General features: G+C 40.1%; 1 protein-coding gene across 1 annotated transcript in view; it reads right to left on the bottom strand.

Annotated features, from left to right (window-relative positions):
- Window positions 1-22,045, bottom strand: part of ENPP3 (ectonucleotide pyrophosphatase/phosphodiesterase 3) — an 83,830-nt gene that overhangs the window by 7,226 nt on the left and 54,559 nt on the right. Inside the window, exons 16-24 of the mRNA XM_075267961.1 lie at window positions 19,152-19,218; window positions 16,473-16,560; window positions 15,913-16,079; window positions 12,532-12,580; window positions 12,293-12,447; window positions 10,193-10,328; window positions 4,599-4,676; window positions 2,081-2,213; window positions 1,622-1,778 (exon numbers count right to left, since the gene is read on the bottom strand). Coding sequence (XP_075124062.1) covers window positions 1,622-1,778; window positions 2,081-2,213; window positions 4,599-4,676; window positions 10,193-10,328; window positions 12,293-12,447; window positions 12,532-12,580; window positions 15,913-16,079; window positions 16,473-16,560; window positions 19,152-19,218 — 1,030 coding nt within the window. The remainder of the gene's footprint in view (window positions 1-1,621; window positions 1,779-2,080; window positions 2,214-4,598; window positions 4,677-10,192; window positions 10,329-12,292; window positions 12,448-12,531; window positions 12,581-15,912; window positions 16,080-16,472; window positions 16,561-19,151; window positions 19,219-22,045) is intronic.

Raw genomic sequence — 22,045 nt, 5'->3', positions numbered from 1 at the left:
CATGTACTTTTCTTCTGTCCTCAGGATATTAGCCACTCTCAGAGGTGTCTGGTAACATTTTTTCCCTCTACCTATTCAGAACACAAGCATGCTTGGCCAAGCTGGCATGGATGTTTATAGATAGTAATCCGATGAGACATATCAGCCATGGACGCGTTGTCTCAATGTGGCCAGTTTTACTGGTCTTCCTGGGATATATGTCTAGATGACCCAGAGTACTGGCATAGGGGAATGTAGTTATGCATAAATGTTTTACTACATATGTGCTCCAATGCTGCTACCTACACCTCCACATTTATCTGCATCATTATATTCTAGAGCGGATCTTATGTCCAGTAATGTAGGCAGTTGACCTTTAATTCCATCAGAAGGTCAATTTTATCTCAAGACCATGACTCACATTAAGAGAAGATTAAAAGCAGAGATGGGTGAAACTCTCTTGATTTGTTTCAGGTTCAATTGGTTCAGTTCAAGTTTGGTACAATCACAGCCTAAATTAGCTTAAAACATAGGGTATAACACTGTCAGGGCTTGTAGGAACGTATCTGTCCAATTTCTAGCTCTCTAAGGAAAACATAACCAAAGTTATGTCACAGTGAAAATAACATGCTCTGCCACTTGCTTTTACGTATTTTATCGTTTGAAACACTAAAACATTACTCGGTTTTGGGGAATAGGTATTTGCTTTATGATTTATATAAGCTTGGTAAGTTTATTCAGACTAATGTAGGCTGCGAGACTATTTTATGGGTGAGAAAAAATAAAATTGCTTAACTGAGATTTTTCAGATTAGCAGACACCTTCAAACTATTTATTGGGTAAGCAAAATAAAAAAAAAATAAAAAAAACACTATATAACAGATTTTGTTTAGATTAGCACTGGGAGAATACGCATTTTACTGTTAGAAGTGCAGTTTGTATGTATTTAACGAAAAAATGTCTTGCTAAAAAATCCCCTTCATAAAAAATATTTCACTAAGGGAGCATTCACACTACTGTCGGTGTCTGACAGCTAGTGTCCGCTGCTAATGTCCGTTCAAAATCTTGTGCAGACATTAGCAGCAGACACTAGCTGTGTCCGTGACATTTTGCATTGATTTAAATGGACATCGGGTGTGTTCTTTCACAGTCTGTGTTTGTCCTTAAGTGTCCGTTCCCAAAGATGTCCGACTTTTCAAGCGGACAGAAAAAACCTACATGTCGGGTTTCCAGTCCACACAACCTTACATACTGTATATGACATAAGCTCTCTAAAGTTTCACCTAACACTGACTATTGGCTGAGAAGCTTTTAGTTGGCGCCAGAACGTCACAGTGACTCACGTCTCTCTTCTGTGCAATATTTGTGAATTTTAATTTGTCTGAAACAAATCGCCATTTATTCAGTTTTATTAAAATAACAATTTGAATTATTCAAGTCAACCTGGTTGATGACACAATAGTTTGCCCATCTCTAATTAAAAGAAAAATATTTAAAGAAACAGATGCTATTAGTCAGCGCTAGGACATGGGGCAGGGCAGGATTTTAAAACATTCTACTGTAGTTTACAGGTGAAAAGATTTACTTGTAAATGTAAATCCTTTTTTTTCACATATCCATCATGATTTAACAAGATACTCACTGCGCAGCTTTCAGTGTTGTCTGGTCTGTGAGGAATGATGAAAGATAAGACTTGAAGACCACCAGTGCAGTTAAGAGGCGTTTGCAACGTATTTTTACAGCTGGTCAACACCATAAAGTAATGTGTTGGAATAGGAATCTTCGAGCCTTCAACATAACTGTGGCCAAGAAAGTTGCAAAGGTTAAAATAAACTATATATATATTTTATATACATACTGTAGACGCACACATACAGTTAAAGGAATTCTGACAAATTAGTAATCTAGGTCAGTTCACACAAAATTCAATAGTACCCTTATGATGGAACTGCGTCCCAAAGACACTCGATGCAGATGTGAACGCAACCTTTGTAGTAGTTCAGAGTGTCATTTCCACAAAGTGTCTTTATGTTCTCAAAGTAGCAGGTCAAATCATATATTACATTTTTTTTCCCTTCATTTACCCAAATATTTAATATACCTTTGGATTTGGTCTGGTGCATCCACATGTCCATCATAGTTGTAATCAAAAATGGGTCCAGTAACCACATTGATTCCATTTCGTTCTAAAGAATACCTCAGTAGTAATACATCGTTCAAGTAATTCCATATCCCTAGACAGAGCAAACAATGTTACAAATTAACTCTCAAAATGAAGTTACTACAAATTCTTTTAAATATGAAGATATCAGCAAACTACAGAATATTACAGGTTTAAAGGAAGTCTATTATGTTCAAAATTCTTCGTAGACCAATAACAATGTCGTGCATGGGCCCTTAATGGCAGTGGAAATGTACTTTTGTGACCACAGAGTTATTTTTCTTCATTGTAAGAATTGTCTAAAATTGTTGTCCTACTACAACTCCCAGCAAGCACCATCCCCAGGTTACCTCGGTTTCTCACAGTGCTGATCCGCTTATATGAATGTGTTACGGCTAAGGTTGAGCCGATCTTGAAATTTCAGGATCGTTTTTAAAATCTGATTTCCGATCATTTTCTATTCGAACCCGATCCCGATCCCAATGCAAGTCAATGGGATTTTTTAAATAAACGGAGATCAGATTTAAAAAACAATCCTATTCACTACACAGCACGTCTCCCCTCCCAGTACCCACCCACACTCTCCTAAGCCCCGCCTTCTCTATAATACTAGTCTAGGGAGGCCGGGAGCAGGACGCTCTGAAGCCACATGAAGGAAAGAGGACCAGACCAGCAGAGGGCAGCCGCAGCACTTCTGAGCAGGCAAGTTAAGCGAAGTTCCCGAGTAGATAGTAGATAGATCTAGTAGATAGACAAGTCAATGTACAGTAGTATCCATCTACTCGCAAACTTGCCTAGTCGTTCTCACAGCAGCGCAGCACACAGTGATTTACCGCAGCCTGCCACTCTTCTGCTTCATCCCTGTTTTACCGTATATTCAGCTGAGTATACGGTAAAACAGGGACGAAGCAGAAGAGTGGCAGGCTGTGGTAAATCCATAGGAATGAATGGACGCAGCCAGCACGCAGGGGGTTAAGCGGCCGGCCGCTTCCATTCATTCCTATAGGTGCTAAGCTTTTCCTACAATGCTTGGCCAGTAGCCAAGCATTGTGAGAAACAAGCCCCGATCTCGATCCCGCCCGAAAAGATTGGGATCGGAATTCCGATCGCGAAATTTTCTTGATCGCCAATCGGAATCCAATCTTTTCCAATCCCGATCGCTCAACCCTAATTACGGCCTTATTTTGGTGCAAAATAATGTTTTAGCAACCATTTAGATTAGAATTTAGTGGAATTTTTTCCATTCAACCATTGGTAAAATAAATTGAAAGTGGACATGATTTCTTGCTTGTCAAAGATTTGAGTTGTGGCTATACTACATGAAGGCCTGGAGTGCAAAAAAGGGGTTTTCCCATCTCAGTGTTTTATCAGCTTTGCCTGCAGTGTCTGTTTCTCACTTCCTGTATTTCTCTCCCCCCTCCTGCTGAACAGGACACAGGACACTTATGAAAGTCAGATAATGTGCAGATACTTGTACAGTATGGACTCAGTGTTATCTGTGTGTTTATAGAGAGAGATAACAGACCGGGCTTTATCAGTAAACTGCAATTAGCTGAACAGATTGTCTTGCTGGCACTGAGTAAGTGACATCACTTGTCCTATAGGTCCTTCGTTATAGCATCGCTTTGTAAACAATGGCAGGAATAAGGTCACATAGCAGGAGAACAAAGCAGAATATCTAAAGCAATATATTTAGGAAAAGGCTTCCATTTACATAAGCTAACAGCGTAGATAGGCTCCTTAAGATGGGACAACCCCTTTAATTTTGCCCAGTGTGAAATTGACTGGTGAGTACATATATTGTGGCAAGTGTATTAATGCAATTTTAAGTTTGACAGTACAGCACCATGGAATAAAATGTAACTTTTAGTATAGCAATATAAAATACAATAAATGCCCATATAAACGCCTCCTAAAACAGATTCAGTTAAAATCTACTAACGGAATCTGTTTTAGGAGATGTTTATATGGGCACTTATTGTATTTTCTATTGCTATAGTAAAAGTTAAGTTTTATTCCATGATACTGTACTACAGTATTAAATTGATTTGTGGAATAATTTTGTTCTTCAAGGTTTGACCCAGATGCACAATTGTTTTAGATTATTTCAATTATAAGTTTGTAATGAACATATGGCAATACATTACCCTACGTAGACATTGGCAAAATAATGCCACATTTGATACATATGGGCCAATATATACAGGAATTTTGTCATTCATCACAACAGTAAAAGGACCACAGTGGAGCTGCAAAAGATACCGCTCTTCTTCAACTATGCAAGTTTGTTGTAAGAAGTTCCCATTGATAACATTATTTTACTTGGCCTACAATTACAATTGATTGCTACAAACATCCATATACTTTAGGCTGATGCTCATTTTGTTAACAATGGGTTCTGCTGACAACACCTAAAAAGGCTACCTATAATATGCAATGTAATAAAGTGTACACTTACTCAAAAACTCTTTGTACATTGGTACAAGATTACTTGTAACTAAAGAATCATACTGTTCCACGTCACTGCTATTAAAATCTGCAATAAAAAAAAGATTGCTTTGTGAATAACAATGTCATTGTGAATATGAAACAATAAACAACTATTATAACAGTATAAATCAGCCATAGGCAAAGTCACTAGATGTACAAAAATAGTAAAAGTAGTAAATAGTAAAGGCCCATGTAGCAAGCAGCAGCCCAAAAACGCTGTGGAAAAGACAACGGCAGAAACACATTGTGGTTTTTCCTGCAGTATTTTTTTCCTGAAAGTCTGCAGAGTTTTTCTCTGCGGACTTTCTGCCTTTATAATAACTATATGGAAAACATTAGCATTTCTGTAGGTATAACTGACATGTTGCGATTTACAAAAACGCAACAGTCTTTTTTCTGCATTGAGGGGGTGGCACTAGCCAGAATCCCTTCCACTTTGCAGGTACTGTAAAATGCAGCATTTTTGCCACAGCATTTCCTCTAAAACGTTGCTCTTTCGCAATGTGGGGCCACAGTCTAAGGCTGGGGCCCCACGGGCCGGAAACGTCACGATTTGCCCGCAGCGGAGACGCTGCGGGAAAAATCGTGGCATTGTACAGTGCTAGCAAAGTGGATGGGATTCATGCAAATCCCATCCCCACTTTGTGAAAAAGATCGCAGTGCGGACACGCTGCGATTTGCAAAGCCATTGCGGCTTTGTAAATTGCAGCATGTCAATTATATCTACGGAAACGCCGGCAGCTTTCCCGTAGATATAATGTTAAGATAAAGTCCGCAGAGGAAAACTCTGAACTTTCTCTTAAAAGCGCTGCGGAAAGAACCGCAATGCGTTTGCGCAGCGCTTTACGGCTGCGTATACGGCCCATGGGGCAGCAGCAGTGAGTTCTTATGATGGCACAGATATAAAAGGATATGAACACCTTGGCACCAATTTCTTTTTCACTTGGTTTTTAACTGTAAAATTAACCAACTTTCTAAATAGTCTAAAGTTTGTAGACTTTTGTAATGCCACTAACTAGATATCCTTCCACTTCTGACATACGTAAAACACAAAGATCAGGCATGCTTCAGCTCTCTTTCTCTCTTCTGTATCTCAATTTTAGTAGCTGAGAGCGGAATGACCAACAGCACCTTGGAACCCATACGGTGAACCAGGATGACCTGATGCACTAACATCGCGATCACTAAAACGTAGTCAAATTTGGAACTTAATTGGTACCAAAAAAACACAATGTAATAAAATTCCAAGTTTGACTACGTTGTTGGTGAGCGCGGTGTTTGTGCATCAGGCCATCCTGGTTCACCGTCTGGTTGTCCAAGGATCCCAAGGTGCTGTTAGTCATTCCTTTCTCAGTTTTATACACAGTCGTGGAGACGTCACATATTTCACACCAGCTGCCCTAAAGTCCTGTACCTGGAATTAGGGTATCTGCAATACGTTTAAGGTTGTTGTATAAGGTGAGAGTATTTTTAAATTTTATTTTTTTGTGCCACCTCAATTGGGATGGTATCACGCTATGCACAACTCGGTGCTCTCTTTTTTATTTCTTTAATCAATTTTAGTAGCAACAAGGATGAGGAGGTTTAGATTAGCAGATTAGAGAGTGGAAAGAAGAAAAATATCCAAGAAGAAGCAGAACATACAGGCAGGGTCAGACTGGCACGCCGGTGTACCGGGGAATCCCCCGGTGGGCCAGGACACCCGGTGTGCATTTTTTCAGATACATTGGTCAGGGTCCCTGACCAATGCATCTGCATACCTCCTGCGCCCACACATCACTCACTAACAGGGAATCCAGTACAGGATTCCTTGTTAGTAAGTGATAGCTGCTTTCAGCGGTATGTACAAATGTACTTACCGCTGAAAGATGTCAGTCGGGCTGCGGTCGCGCGGACCACAGCCTACACTGACTGCAGAGTGACCTCTGCCCCGACGCAGACGCTGATGACTGACGTCATCAGCACTTGCAGCCAGAAGATGGAGGAGGACGCGCGGCTGCTCTTCATGGGACGTGAGACTTAAGGTAAGTTTAATACTTGGGGTGTGGGGGGCCTACTGTGGGGCAAACAATACTGTGTGTGGGGGCCCCTACTGTGGTGCATATAATACTCTGTGGGGGCCCAAAATGTATTATTTAATACTGCATGGGGGGGCACTGTGAAGCATATAATACTGAAGGTGTGGGGGTATGAAACTGGGGGCAGAGATGGATGGGTACATGAAACTGGGGGAAGAGATGGAGGTTGGCAGATGAAAGGGGGAAGAGATGGAGGGGTATAAGAAACTGGGGAAAGAGATGGAGGAGTATATGAAACTGGGGAAAGAGATGGAGGGGTACATGAAACTGGGGGAAGAGATGGAGGTCGGCGGATGAAAGGGGGCAGAGATGGAGGGGTATATGAAACTGGGAGCAGAGATGGATGGGTACATGAAACTGGGGGAAGAGATGGAGGTCGGCGGATGAAAGGGGGCAAAGATGGAGTGGTATATGAAACTGGGGAAAGAGATGGAGGGGTATATGAACCTGGGGAAAGAGATGGAGGGGTATCTGAAACTGGGGAAAGATGGAGGGGTACATGAAACTGGGGAAAGATGGAGGGGTACATGAAACTGGGGGAACTGATGGGTTCACCTCCCTTAGGCTAATTGTAAAAAAAAAAAAAAGAAGAAAAAGAATATACTGGACTACCTCTTTAAAGTGTCACACATTAGCTGGTGTATATTAAAGGGGTCGTCCAGGCATAATTTGTTATGGTTTATCCTCAGGATAGGCCAGAGATACCTGATCTGTACAGGGCCGATACCCAGCCCTTGGACTGATAAGCTGTACAGAGCCACTTCTGGCACCAGTCCTATACACAAAATGGGGCCAAAATCAGAAAGTTCAGTCTACTGTATATCAGCCGGCACCTTCTCTGCATCTCAGCATTTATTGAAGTCAGTGGGAGCTGAGCTGCAGTGAAGGTGCTGTGTGACTAAACAGCGGATGGAGTTTTCTGCTTCTAGGCCTGCATTGTGTAAAGAACAGGGGCCAGAAGTGGCTCCGTACAGCTGATGGGACCATGTGTCAGCCCCCTACTGATCAGGCATTTATGCCCTATACTGAGCAAAGGACATAAAAAAGATTGACATTGATTTGGACAAATCACACATTTTAATGTTCAGTCTCATGGCGACGCCTCATTTCTGGAAATCCTGTACCTAATTGGTCTTTACAGTTACATGAGGTGCAGGACTCCCAGCAAGAAGGCGCTGGCACAAGACTGAATGGACATTAGCAGTGGACCACAGTGTGCCGGGGACAGATGAGTATGCTTTTTATTTATTTATTTTACACCTCATGCCTGCCACATTGGTTGCTCCTCTGCAGATAAGCTTTCCAGGACAGAGAAGCTACAGCTAATGGTAACAATTCTAGGAGTCACGCTGTTCACTTGCCATCCAGGGTGTTGCAGTAGGTTTAGGTAGTGCGTTGTTCCACATGGTATAATGGGTGAGCAGCATGGCTCCCGACCTGTTATTACCTTTAGCTGCCCTGTCTCGGTACCGCTGGTCAGCAGGGGTCTAGATGGTGGGCCCCTAGAAACAATTCCACTGGTGGGCCCTAGACATCCCAGTCCGATCCTGCATACAGGGTGTACTTATACACCTGTAATCACCATACAGGGATGTGGACTATGGCACATAGCGACTACCAGGTTTATAATTCTTGGAGTTTTCTCAGTATAAGTGGCTGCAGACCAGGGACCAGACAAACTGTAGCAAAGGGTAGTCAAGTACAGGCCAAAGGTCAGTGGCAGGCAGCAGATAAGCAAGGTCATAAACAAGCAACAGGGTCAGGTCGGTCAGCTCTGGTTCGCAGGTTGAGGACAGGCAGAGCTCATACATGGGTAGGAAGTAGAATAGAATCAGGGTCAATAGAGTAGTCAATAAACAGGTGTACATCAAAAACAAAAACACGAAACACGAGTGTAGTGATCCAAAACGCTCACAGAATTTGTAGCATAAGATTCAATATTGCTTGGGCACTGAGCATAGGACAGAGAAGATTAAATAGGTGGAGCGAGGAAAAACACAGTGGGAGGAAAGGGAATCACATAGACTGTCCATTTGCATACAGTAACAAAAGGATTCATGGCAGACTCTGTGGGCAATGGCAGAAGGGTGATTTTTTTTTTTAGCTCAAAGTTACCACTACAGATCAGCTAATCACTTTGGAATTAGTCAAGCTCAACATGAACTTTCCAAAAATTTTTGATTTGAACAAGCTCAACTTTTTTTGTGGTTCAATTCGCATGAACCAGCTAAAGTGGTGGCAGCATTGTGAAAGCATAGAAGAAAGAACATAACACCTCAGGAGTCAGACAGGATTTCCCATAATACCTTGCAAGCAGTACTCATCACAGGGGGCAGAGAATTATTAGGGCCTATGTGTCAGAAGTCACGGGTGACTCACAGGCAGTATAAAAAACCCAGGCAGAAAGAAGGTGCTCATTTTGGGGGGAAGGGGATAGAAAGATTGGGTCTCAAACGGACTAAGAAATGATACACAGATAATATTCTGTGTGGGTTCTTATGAAGTGCAATGTTAAGACTGTAGAAGATGACTTTGATTAAATTGACAAACAGATAGGAGTTTGACGTGATGTGCCAGTTACTGTGCTGCAGCAGATATATCAATCTCTATCACAATTCTCAGATTCAAAACATTCAAATTCAATTTGTCCAAGACCAAGAACAGACAATGTCATGTCATAATTTGGCTATTTGCCAAAACCCAACAAAAGTTTAGAAAAAATATAAAATTTCAGGTTGTTTATCATCAGCTACCATTGTTTAACTATAGTAGCCATACCTGTTGCAGGCACTTTGATATTTGTAGTCCTAAGAACAATCATACATAACTTTTTTTGCATACACAACCTATTTGCACTTCCAGTTTAAAACAAAGGGGTTCTAAACAAATCCAACTTGTAGTCTAAACTGATGAACTGGAATCGAACCCTGAAAGGCTCCCTCATCTCTAGCTACCACTGACATAAGTAAAAATCATGTTCCATGTCATAGGTGTGCATAGTTATGATAAAATAAATGATCATGACATGAGTTTTTCAGGATCCTTTCCTATCAGATTACCTGTTTCCTATACTTGTATTTTATACCTGGCCCTGCTATCTTGTCACATTAAATTTTGCTGCCAAGTGTAAACTATTGTTAATATTGTATAACAGGAGAGTGAAAAGAGATTTCTGAATATGTAGACTTCAAAATGGAAAGTACCTTCAAAGCCATGCAATAAATCAGTTAAATAACAACTCCGGTAATTCTTTATTTCCATTTGTACAGGTCACTTCATGTAGAGCCAACTCTGATGTATAAAGTGTATTCTTATAAGAAGTCTGTCTTTTTAACAAGAGCCATGCAGGGTGCTTCCCTTGCCAGTCCACATCAGCACCCACAACTGGCAACACTCTTGTTTTGTAATAGGTTTAGACTCATTGCTCAGCCACATGCAGATGATTAAAGCTTTTATATATCTCTATTTAAAGAAATGTACTTACTGGGAGGATGGAGGAAGCTGTGGGTTATACTCATCTCTGGCTTGTAGTCTGAGCATTTTTGGCTGTTTGCCTCTGGGACTCTACCATCTGGCCGCAGACAGTCTGATAACGTAGGAGGAAGAGTAGATCCTTCTCCCTGGTACAAGGCAATCACAAGCACAGACGTCTTTAATCCATATACAGAATATATCAAGTAATGTTAGTTTCCTTCCTTGTTTTGTTTAATTCTGACATTCTTATATGCAATGATAAGAAATTGAAAAGGGTTTTGTTTCTTATTGGAATATTGGTAAGTGTAATGTTTCTGACTTCCTTGAGCCAGACGGAAAATAAATGAAAGAGCGTTCTGTAGTAAAACTTAGTCACTCAGTCCTACGTATAACCGTCCATCATCAGGCAAACAGTCTCAGACAGCAGAATGATGTAACTAGGTAGAGCACAATTACAAGGTTCTTACAAGATTATGACAAGCTTCCAGGGATTGGTGAGATCAGCCATTAGAGACTGTGCAGCTATACATACGGAGTACCTTCAATGTATCTAAGCTAGAACTATGTGCTATGCTAGGGTATTACAGTTTGCTACCTAAACAATTCATATCTATTATTATAATGCAGCCTCAGGTATACAGCGCGGTAAATATGTATCTATTTGTCAAATGTGAACTGTACTTTATGTTTTCCTCTGTTTCATGGGTTCAACAGGGACCGAAATAGTTTCTTTTCATGTGTGCCACAAGCTAAGATATAGATAGATAGAGATACATAATATTTCTAAGGCAGTTTATTTATATTCACGTTCACTTTTGACGTTCATATTATTCCATCGGCGGGAAGGGGTTAAAGCTTTAGTGTTGATTTTTTTAGCTGCGCCTTTATACAGTGACACTAAGGGTGAGTTCACATGGAGTAAAGTGCCACGTGATGTGGCACGTAGACACCGCGTGAGCTTTTGCGGGCCGTTCACGCTCCCATTGATTTCAATGGGAGTCGGAATCATATACGCGGCGCTATTTTGCGGCCGTGATTTTGAACGGCCCGCAAAAGCTCACGTGGCGTATACGTGCCACATCACGTGACACTTTACTCCGTGTGAACCTAAGAATAACAGTACAGCCTCTGACACCAGGATTAGTAGGTAGTGATCCATACCAGTCATAGTTTTAAGGGCACTCTACTCATGCTAGGTAGAGCCATCATAAACTATATTAGACCAGCCAAAGTAGTGTGGGGTCACTCTCACGATCGAGTCCTATATGTTGGGGAACTAAAGCATGTGGATTGCTGAGGCTGGTAGTATAAAAGAATAGCGACTATTGCCAAAAGCGTCCAACTGCTGCCAGATACCATAGGTACATAGGTACCCATTCAGTGTGTTTAATTCATTGCAACCCAGCACTTTCATACAGTCTTAGGAAGATGGCGCTGAACTTGAACTGTGAAAATACAGGGAAAACAACCAGTGCTATTGTTAGTTCTGACTGCTACAAGTAATGTTCAATTGTCGTGTTGCTCATCACCTCTGAAAAGACTGTATCCCCCCTCCCCCCCTATAATATCTTTATTCAATCCAAAAGAGGCCATGGCCTGTTTCCCATTGCTGTTGCAGTGTTTCCATTTGGGCCATATGTTACCGTTCTTTCAGTAAACTTGACTTGCTACATTACAACTGTTCTGTGCCATTCCTTTCTCTCCTGCGCCACACTATATTTTGGACATTTAGAAGGATGTGCCCCTTGGTATGATATTACAATCTTCTGTATGCTAGATGTCTTTGTCAAAAGGGCATCTCTATTTTAGATCCGTTTGCTTATTTGCTATGTGAAATACTGTAGATACAGTTTTATTGAGGTCCATACTTGAGGACACCCTGTTTGCAGGCTTATACAGGCAGAGAACAGAGAATTTGTGGCCACTAAAACAAGAATAAACTGAAAACTAATGCTGTACATGACTAATCTGAATGAATATTACTATATATATATATATATATATATATATATATATATATATGCTTTATGATAAATTACTAACACTTTAGTGAGATGCTCATATACATGAGCCATCAATTCTTCTATGCACGCTGTATGTTAGAACTCACCCGTGGCTCCAGAGTATAGGCGCTCCAGAGAGGCATTAACAAATGGTTACTATATCCGCTCACATAGCCTTCATGATGAAGGACGCAATATGTGCTATTAACAATTAGATTTTTGGGTCTTCCATAGGGCAAATTCTTTGCCTCTGACTGAATTACTGTAGAACAAAGGAGAGATCCAATTATAGTCTGAACATTGAAACCTCCATTTTTAAAGGCAAAACAATTCTTATTTTACTTACTGCTTTCTGGAGAAAGGTTTAATCTTCCATCGACAATGGCTTCATCAACCTGAAATCATAAAATGAAATATTGACATTTCTTTGGATAAAGGAATTGTATACCAGATAGGATGAAGTTCTATGCAGTTGCTATGGGTCTCAGAGAACAGGGAAGACACCCAAAGTCAAACAGTCCTGGTGGAAGCTCCAGAGAAGACTCACAGATTACTAGTGCGACTGTGTGAGACTTCTCTGGACAGGTGGTCAGGAACAGTGCAAGACTGCGGGGCCGAGGGCCCACTATACAGATAAAAGCAGATATTACTTGTTCCCTATTTTTTCAGTAGTGGCCTGCTACCTACTCCATGTCTTAGACTAGGGCCTCCTTAGCTCTGTGAGAAAGATGATTGGCGATGGGCGCCATACAGTGACAGTAAGGAATTGAGTCCAGGAGTAGTGGTCTATATGTTATCTCAGTTACCTAATGTATACTTATATTATAAATTTGGTAGTTTGTTAAATATTCTACCCTGTTTATTATATAGGCACAATGAGTTATTTCTCGCAAAACATTGTTACAATTACACATTGGAGCACAAAAAAAAAAAAAAAAAAAAAGAGAAAAAAAACAAATTTAACAAAATTTCACACAAAACTGCCAAATTGTTGGCACCTTTTCAAAATTTGCAAATTCTAGGGCTAAACGAAAATATTAGTAAAATGAAATCAAATGTGTAAATTTCACCTCCATTTTGTCTTAATTCCTGTTAAGCACTTATAGGGTTGAAATACTAGGTATATGTTGTTTTGGCTTATTTAAGGGGTGCAGTTTTGAAAATGGGGTGATTTATGGGGGGTTTAATACAAGGGGTTTTGGAAATGTCTTGAAAATTTTGAATATTGTTGTTTCAATGGTAAACCTTATAATGTCCGTAAAAAATAAAAGGGTGACTAAAGTTTGATGCGGACATAAAGCAGAGATCTGGGACATGAGATTTATGATATAATTTTGGTGGTCTCACTATCTGTATGCAATGCACATCATTTCAAACTTTATAAAATGCATATGTTTCAAAATTTCCACCAAATTTCCTATTTTTTCATAATTAAACACAAAACATATCAACCAAAATTTACCACTAACATGAATTACAATGTGTCATGAAAAAACAATCTCAAAATCACTTTGGTAAGTTAAAGCGTTCCAAAGTTATTGCCACATAAAGTGACACGTCAGTTTTGAAAAAGTAAAAAAGTGCCATTGGTGGGAAGGGGTTAAAGGAATATTCCCCAAAAAAATATGTAACAACCTCAAACTCCACTAACAGACAGACACATCTTTAAACCTTAACCACATAGTTCGTCAATACAATAAATCCGTGCCTTCTGCTTTTTGATGCCTATGCTCCCTGGCGCACTAGATTCTCAACCCCAAAACCTTAAGCATCCTGGTTTGGCAACTCCATTAAAAAACATTAAAAAAAAGAGGTTCGAACATTGGTGGGGGAAAACAGTCACCGAAGGACAAAATCTAGCTTACCCTACAGCTCCAGAACTACCAATCAGCCGTAAATAAGTTCATCTTTCTGTCACAAGAAATAAAAAATGTAAGGAACAAGCCGGGACAGCTGTTCTGCTATCCCATCATCACAACAATCATCACAATGAGAAATGTGTCTATTATTTCAGGGACAAAGTTTCAGCGATCCGGAATGGTGTCCAAAAAGCAACAATACTTGATCTTAAGAGTCCAAAGTCCTGCAATAATAATACTTTAATCACTGGCAGCAGTGACTGAGTAGATGAAACAAAGATGATAAACATCCTTCAGAGCCTACGCAAAACAACATGTGAACTAGACTCAGGCCCCACATCACTTCTTCTGGAATGTCCTGTCCTGCTCATTCTGGCCATCATCAACATGGTTAACTGTTCCATGCATAGTGGGATCTTCTCTAATCTACTGAAGGCAGCCATCAGCATGCCCCTTCTGAAGAAGCCCTCCAGATGCCTTAAGTAGCTATATAACTGTTTCTAACTTACCCTTCCAAGGGAAAGTTATAAAAAAAATCTCATGCTACCCAACTGGATGCCAGATTATCTGTCATGGCATCTATGACCCTTTTCAGACAAGATTCAGGAAAAAAACAAAAAACAAAACATAGCACTAATTCAGCTCTCACACAAGTATTCAATGACCAGGTCATGGCCAGGGACGGAGGCAAATGCACCATCATAATTTTCTTAGACCTCTCCACAGCATTTGATACCATTGACCATGACCTCCTAATACATACACTCAATGAGTTATGTGCAAATAATGGCACATTTCTTCTGTGGTTTAATTCCTTCCTGACTGACAGACAGCCTACAAAGAGTCTCTCTTGGCTTATCATAGTCATAACCAGTCCCCTCAAAATATGGAGACCAACAGGATTTGGTGCTATCCCCAATGCTCTTTGCACTTTATATACTTCAAAATTAATCCAGAGTCATGGCTTGGCCTATCACTGCTATGCAGATTATATCCAACTATACATATCCTTCAAGCCTGGAGTCAATGACCCCTCTTCAGGCATAACTTCAAGAATGGATGAATGGTTGGAAGTTCTAACAGTTGGAGGTCATCATCTAATAGCAAAATGGCAACTTGTACATCCACCAACTCTATCCCTAGGAAACACAACCCTTCAAAGCTCAGACTATGTGTAAAACTGTATGTTGATCTTTATGACCCCTGTGCCAAATTGAGGTTTCGCTTAATACTTCATGAGGCTGCTTCTTTTTGTGATTTAGGCACCGCCTTGGGGAGTCCTTGCACCTAGGTGATAATTTACGATACATCCTTGCTGGCGTAGCTTTTTGCAAATATTTATTTCACAAAAGTGGAATAAATGATAATGTATAGTGGTGACATCGATGGACCTGTCCACGACCTGTGATGAGGCCAAGGCAAAAAACACCACTTGCAACTACACAGGATGCAAGTGTCAATAGAGCTTAATAAGTCTTAAAGAGAACCTTTCACCACTCCCACCAATTTGGAGACTGAGGTCCCATACTGCTGCCACATTCATTCTCTATGGAATTCCCAGAGATTGCACAGCACTCTTTCTGTGCCAGTGCGGTAAGGAATGAATGGATCAGTAAATATGTGTGCCTTCACATTCTATTCACATACGAGAGTTGGGAGCCTGTTCTTGGAATTGGTGGAGAACTAAAGGCTAGGATCGTTCTCTATGTGGCTTTACCCTTAACTAGCTACTGTGACAGAATGAAAAGTTGGACATATAAAATGCCAAAATCATATGTAAAGTCTAAATAATTAATAAGAACATTTTTAAATTAGTGCATGAAGGTTGAGTCATTACTATCTGTCACTATCTGCCAGGGTTCACTTACCGGATGTGAGCAGTTACAGTCTAAATTGAAAGATGGCTTTGTAAATGCACAGGTTGATGGATTGGTTTTCTCTTCAGGATGAGTTGGAGTATAAAAAGGTTCTTTTAGTAAATGGTTCAGGCTTCCGTGGGTTCCATTATTTGGAGCTGGATGGACTTTTAACAAATCTGTTTAAGAGCAGTAAAGGTTAATTGGCATCCTATGAAACTAGCCCAAGGGTGATGAGATGAGGAGCAGAAGTCAGCGATAACTGTATAGTATGGCCTGTCCATGCAGTGACATCATGGTGAGTTTGCAGGCACAGCAGTTAACCCATTATATACTGATAACAGAACCAGAAAGAAGATGCCAAGGCTGATGGCTTTTTAGTGATGCAAGGCGCCAATGGCTATCCTGTGATAACTTTTTGTGGCATTTATTACATATTATAAAATGAAATGTGCATTTAATATGTAATAATTTGTGTAATATGTATTATGTAGTATAGTATTACATAGAAAGTAGTATATGTCAGAGTGCTGAAAGTTTAATTTCAAATTGAAAATACTATCATAACTTACCACACATTAAGTTATAGAGTTCTATATTTTCAAAGGCTTCTACTTCCACTTCCTTTTTAAATCCTGGACCATGTCCTATAAAGATTGCCTGAAACAATAATGTATGACTGAGTACTCCTTTCCAGGGTATGTTTGTGGCATATGGTAGAGGTATACTAAATTAAAACACAGGATACTGTTTGTAAAGGATCCATCAAAAGACATTTGCTCAACAGATATTTCTTCAGTGGCCCCCAGTATTATCCTTCCCAGTGGTTCCTCCATAGTATATTTGATTTCCGTGGTACCCATACAGTATTATGGATGACTGAGTGGGGAATGCAAAGCATATCCATTTATCAAGGCTGGGAAGACATTTTGCACAGGACAGTACAGGTCATCGCATTGAGATCCTTAAATGTCTTAATTGGAAAACTATGGGTTTGTCTTATCACTTGCCTAGGTCCATGCAACTTGGTGGGGAAAACCATTTGCCAGTTGAGACAGAGACTTGGCTACCATTTGGGAGTTTCATAACATGAAGGTGATGGCAGATGTTTACAGTTCCAGGCAATTTAATGGATTATACATCCAGTATAGGGTGGTGCCTGGGATTACTACATGCTACGAAAGGAAGAACAATGCATTCATAGACTAAATTGAACTAAAACAGAGCCTGCCAGCCAGATCCTCTCATCCAACATCAGTGTCTGACCTCACATGAATAAGTAAAATTTACAAAGATACACTCATTGTAGAAAGCCCTCCTAGAAGAGTGGAAGCAGTTTTAATTGCAAGGAGATCATCTGCATATTAATGCCTATGGACTTAGAATGGGATGTCACAAAAGCCTCTGTAGGTGTAAAGTTTAAGTGTCTCAATACATATTTCCATAAAATGTGGATAAGGATAGCCACACTGTTTCACCAGTTTGCAGAGATGGCACTGTCTTTAGCTGCCAGTTAGGAATAGAGCCGGAGCCCCCGCAATGATGTGACGAGGTTGCCGGCCCTCTCCTCTCTGTGCTCCCAAGTTCCCTGCTTCCGGGTCTCGGGAGGCAGGCTGGAACCTCCGCAGCAATGTGTGGGGGTGGCTGGTCTCCTCTTAAGCTGGACTAGGGACTTCCGTTTTTTTAGGCCTAGAAGTCGGCTGAAGCTTATTTAAAGATGGGCGCTTGCTCCAGACCGCCACTGGCTATTCAGTGTTCCTCCTGAAGTTCCTGATAGTAAGCATTTTCTCTCCTGCAGTTTGATTGCCTTGATTCTGACCCCTTGCCTTGACCTCTGACTTTTCCTCTCGCCTCCTGATTGTGTACTGCACCTGCTCCTGTTTATGACCCCGGATTACCTTTAGACCTTTGCTCCTGCTCCCTGAATTTTGTGCTGCTCTGCTCTCCTGTTACCGACACGGCCTGCCTGACCTTGCCTTTGAATTACCCTCTGTACTGTGCTGCCCTCATGTTGACGACTTTGATTGGACGACTATTCTTTGGCTCTCTGCTGCCACCTGCTGTCAACTGCCTTCCACTGCTTTATGGTTTCTTGGACCTGCACTGCTACTCTGTTTATCTGCTGGTAAGAGTTCCCAGTTTCTTGTTCTGCGCCGTGTCTCTGGTGTTTCCCAACCCATACCAATCTGCCTGGCAGTGCCGCCAAGTCCATCCCCACCATCTGGGGCTCTGGTGAATACCTCTGCAGGGGGGCCACACGGTGGCTCAGTGGTTAGCACTGCAGCCTTGCAGCGCTGGAGTCCTGGTGTTCAAATCCCGCCAAGGGCATAAAACCATCTGCAAGGAGTTTGTATGTTCTCCCCGTGTTTGCATGGATTTCCATCCCATATTCCAAAAAGACATACTGATAGGGAAAAATGTACATTGTGAGCTCTATATGGGGCTCACAATCTAGATTAAAAAAAAAAAAAAAAAAAAAAAAAACCTCTGTGGGGTTGGAGTTGGTGTGGCTCGGGGGTTGTTGGAGACTCAGCACAATTTTTATCATTTTGATCTGTGTGTCTAGTACTGGCCCAGAACAGCATCTATCCTAACACTGCCTATGTAATGTGCTGAGGCATCATGTGGTTGATAGCAGAGCACAGGAGAAGAACAATCTAACATTATAGATGATGTATAATTAGATAACTTCAGAATGATGAACTGCAGGATTGTAAGTGCCATACATAATAAAGAAGTACAGAAGTGTAACAGAGAGGTGTAGTGACAGAAAAAGTGTATCTGCAGGACTGCTTCTTAAAGCAGAGTGCTCCTAATCACTAGTACTAGATAGCAAACAAATATCCTGCAAATAGGAACTAAATGCACTATATAAGAAACCCATACACCTTTTTAGTTATATTCAGAGTTATCACTATTTATACAAAACAGAAAACCAATTTAAGATATTACCAACTAGACATGAGAAAACCACTCAGGATTTGTTTCATTTTGGGTGATTCAGGTCCAAGATTTATTGCTGGTAAGTGCGGTACAAACCACACCTTAAATTGGCTTAAAACATAGTGTAGAACACTTTCAAGTCTCCTAGGATCATTTCTATCCTATTTCTATTGTGAACAGATTTGAAAAAAAAAAAAAAAGTTTGGTCAGGTTGCCCCTCTCTATTACACAATCAATATAAGGCCAAAACAATGATAAAGTCATTTATATAGAATATAATTCCTCCACAATTAGGTATTGTACAGTACCTCCATGCTTTTAAACTCATTATCATAACCATGGTTCCCACCTCCGCAAAAGGTATAGGACTTGTCTCTGTTAAAGGATATACAATAAGAATAAATAGTTACTGTCATTTATGCTTGCCAGACATTTTAGGTATGATTGGTACATAGAAAGTGCAGCATGTTATAGAGCAGAAGGCGTTGAGCAGACTGATATACAGTGGTGTGTGAAAAGTTCCAGTATAACTTGTGATTCATTTAACCTTCTGCTTGTTCTGGACTTAAACTATAAGTAAACTTTCAAACAACTGTTGATTTTCTGGCACCATCATTAATACATTTTGTAATATCTTTTATTATCAAATGTTGGCTTTCTGCGAAATTCTGCATTTCTTTATTCTTTCCCTGTCTTCTCTATTGAAAGCTGTTCCTGCCTCTCATTGTGTAGAGTTATACAGGCTAGTGTGTAATCTAGAGAAAATGAGGATGGGGGAGAGTTATTTCAGTTATATCTTGGGAATTCTAAAATGCAGAAACTTACTTCTGGTGTCATATGAAAGAGGAGATTTTCAACTACTGATATCTCTGGAAATCATTCAGACAGAACCTTAGATCCTTGCAACCTTGGTGTTCTATTAAACATGTGAATTTCCTATTTCATATGACACCATAAGCAAGATTGTTCATTTTATGATGCCTAATGTATAACTGTGTGAAGTGACTTTCCCCTACCTTCATTTTCTCTTCATTCCACACAAGTCTGTACATGGTCCACAATGAGAGGCAGGAACAGCTCTCAATAGACAAGCAACAGGAAGAATAAATAAATACATGCTGAATTTCACATCAAGGAGACAACATTTGTTAATAAAGTATATTACAAAATGTATTACTCGAATACTGTCAGAAAATCATAAGTTGTCTGAAAATTTAGTTACACTTTAAGAGTTAAGTGGGTGGATCTCCTCAGTGATTGAAAATCTTCTATTCGTGTTCATACAGATATAGTTCTGTCAATCACCACGTTGGGGCACTCACAAACAGAGGGTTAAATGAATATATGAATTATACCGGAACTTTACTAACAAAGATATATACGTATCAATCTCCTCAGCTCCTCCTGGTCTATAACATGCTGTCTGCAGGTTATACAATGTTTTCAGAATCACAGTTTCCCTTTAAAGATCTGTCAGCACTTGTGATGTGATTGTTTAATAAATACTTGTATTCCCCAAATTTCTTCCAAGAGATTTTCAGTTCCACCAAATATTATGCACACTGGTCATCCCCTTAAGAAGATTGGTGATCATCTCTAGGAGATTTCACTTTATAAATGAGTTAACTCAATTTGCATTGTTTAACATTATATTTTTATACTGATTATTTTAGTATATTACACTGATACTATTTCAGTGTGATTCAAAAGAAGGTTTTACCATGGACTGAATAACTAACAAATATATGGGGAATTAGGGTGCCAGTGAGATAGATGGGGCAATAATGGTTTATTTGGGCTACAAAGTCAATTCACAATAGCCAGCATTGATAGAACACAAATTGTATGACTGTTCTTAAACATGGTACTCAACATTGACATTGCAACACCACGTAGAACAAGCTGTACGGTCATGCAAATTGAGAAAAATAGCATGTGTCACTAAGGGTGCATTCACACTGAGTAAACGCTAGCTTATTTTGTAGAGTAAAATTACACTTGTAAATTTTGCTATCCCATTGATTTCAATGACATTTTACAGGCGTATTTTTTACAGGCGTATTTTTACACTTGTAAAAAAATATAATTGAAGTCAATGGGATAGCAAAATTTACAAGTGTAATTTTACTCTACAAAATAAGCTAGCGTTTACTCAGTGTGAATGCACCCTTAAGGGTGCATTCACACGGAGTAAAATGGAGTTTAATTCAGAGTGTAATTTTTACACGTGTAAAAAATTTACGCGCGTATTTTGGAGCGTTTTTTACACGTGGCGTTTACGGAGCATTTACGGAGCGTGTTTTTCTACACGCGTAAACGCTCCAAAAAACGTTCCGTAAACGCCACATGTAAAAAAAAACACTCCAAAATACACGTGTACTTTTTTTACACGTGTAAAAATTACACTCCAAATTACACTCCATTTTACTCCGTGTGAATGCACGCTAAGTGTCACTAAGATCAAAGTTTCCATCACCTAGTTCTAATCTGTGGCATGTGGAAAGGGCATAAAAGCCTGATGGAAAGTAACATTCTTTTAGCTACATGAAAACCTCAAAAGTTGAATGAAGTGGTGAGGTAGGATTGTACGATACCTCCTGTTCGTCAACCTGCCAGTTACTTGTTGCAAACTGAGAGGGAGAGAATCCTTGAACTGAGAGACCTTGGTGTATGACATTAGAAGATCATTACCTGCTTAGGCCAACACTGATCAACATTCATGCCCCAGTAGATGGGAGAACAATGATGAACTGGAATGACAGCAATGGGTGTGCAGAGGTGGGCCTCTGCATGGACACATTGATTATTTGGAAGAATGGTGTAAAGTGATTCTTTCTGTCCTGCAAGTGAAACTGAACGGCACACCTCAAGCCTAGGGCAGAAAACACATGATAGCCTGCCAGGGCATGTAAGGCATTGTATTTCTGCACATGACACTCAAACGCAATACTGAATAAAACAAGATATTTTGAATATTTTGTTTCCATTTTTTTCTTTTTTAATAGCATATCACTAACATGTCTATTCATCCAGTGATTTCCATAATCCCATAATCTTGGTGATGCAATTTCAATGTAGAGGAGTGGATGAGAGTAAGTATCTGATTTATTCCAATAATTGTCTCACACTGAGTTTCTTTGACTACTCACCTCAGGCTAGGTTCACACCTACGCCTGCATTACATTTGGGGTCTCTGTCCCCG

This window comes from Leptodactylus fuscus, chromosome 3 (genome assembly GCF_031893055.1).
Source record: "Leptodactylus fuscus isolate aLepFus1 chromosome 3, aLepFus1.hap2, whole genome shotgun sequence".
Taxonomy (NCBI): Eukaryota; Metazoa; Chordata; class Amphibia; order Anura; family Leptodactylidae; genus Leptodactylus; species Leptodactylus fuscus.
The sequence above is the reverse complement of the archived record's forward strand: the minus strand, read 5'-3'. Positions and strand labels throughout refer to the sequence as shown.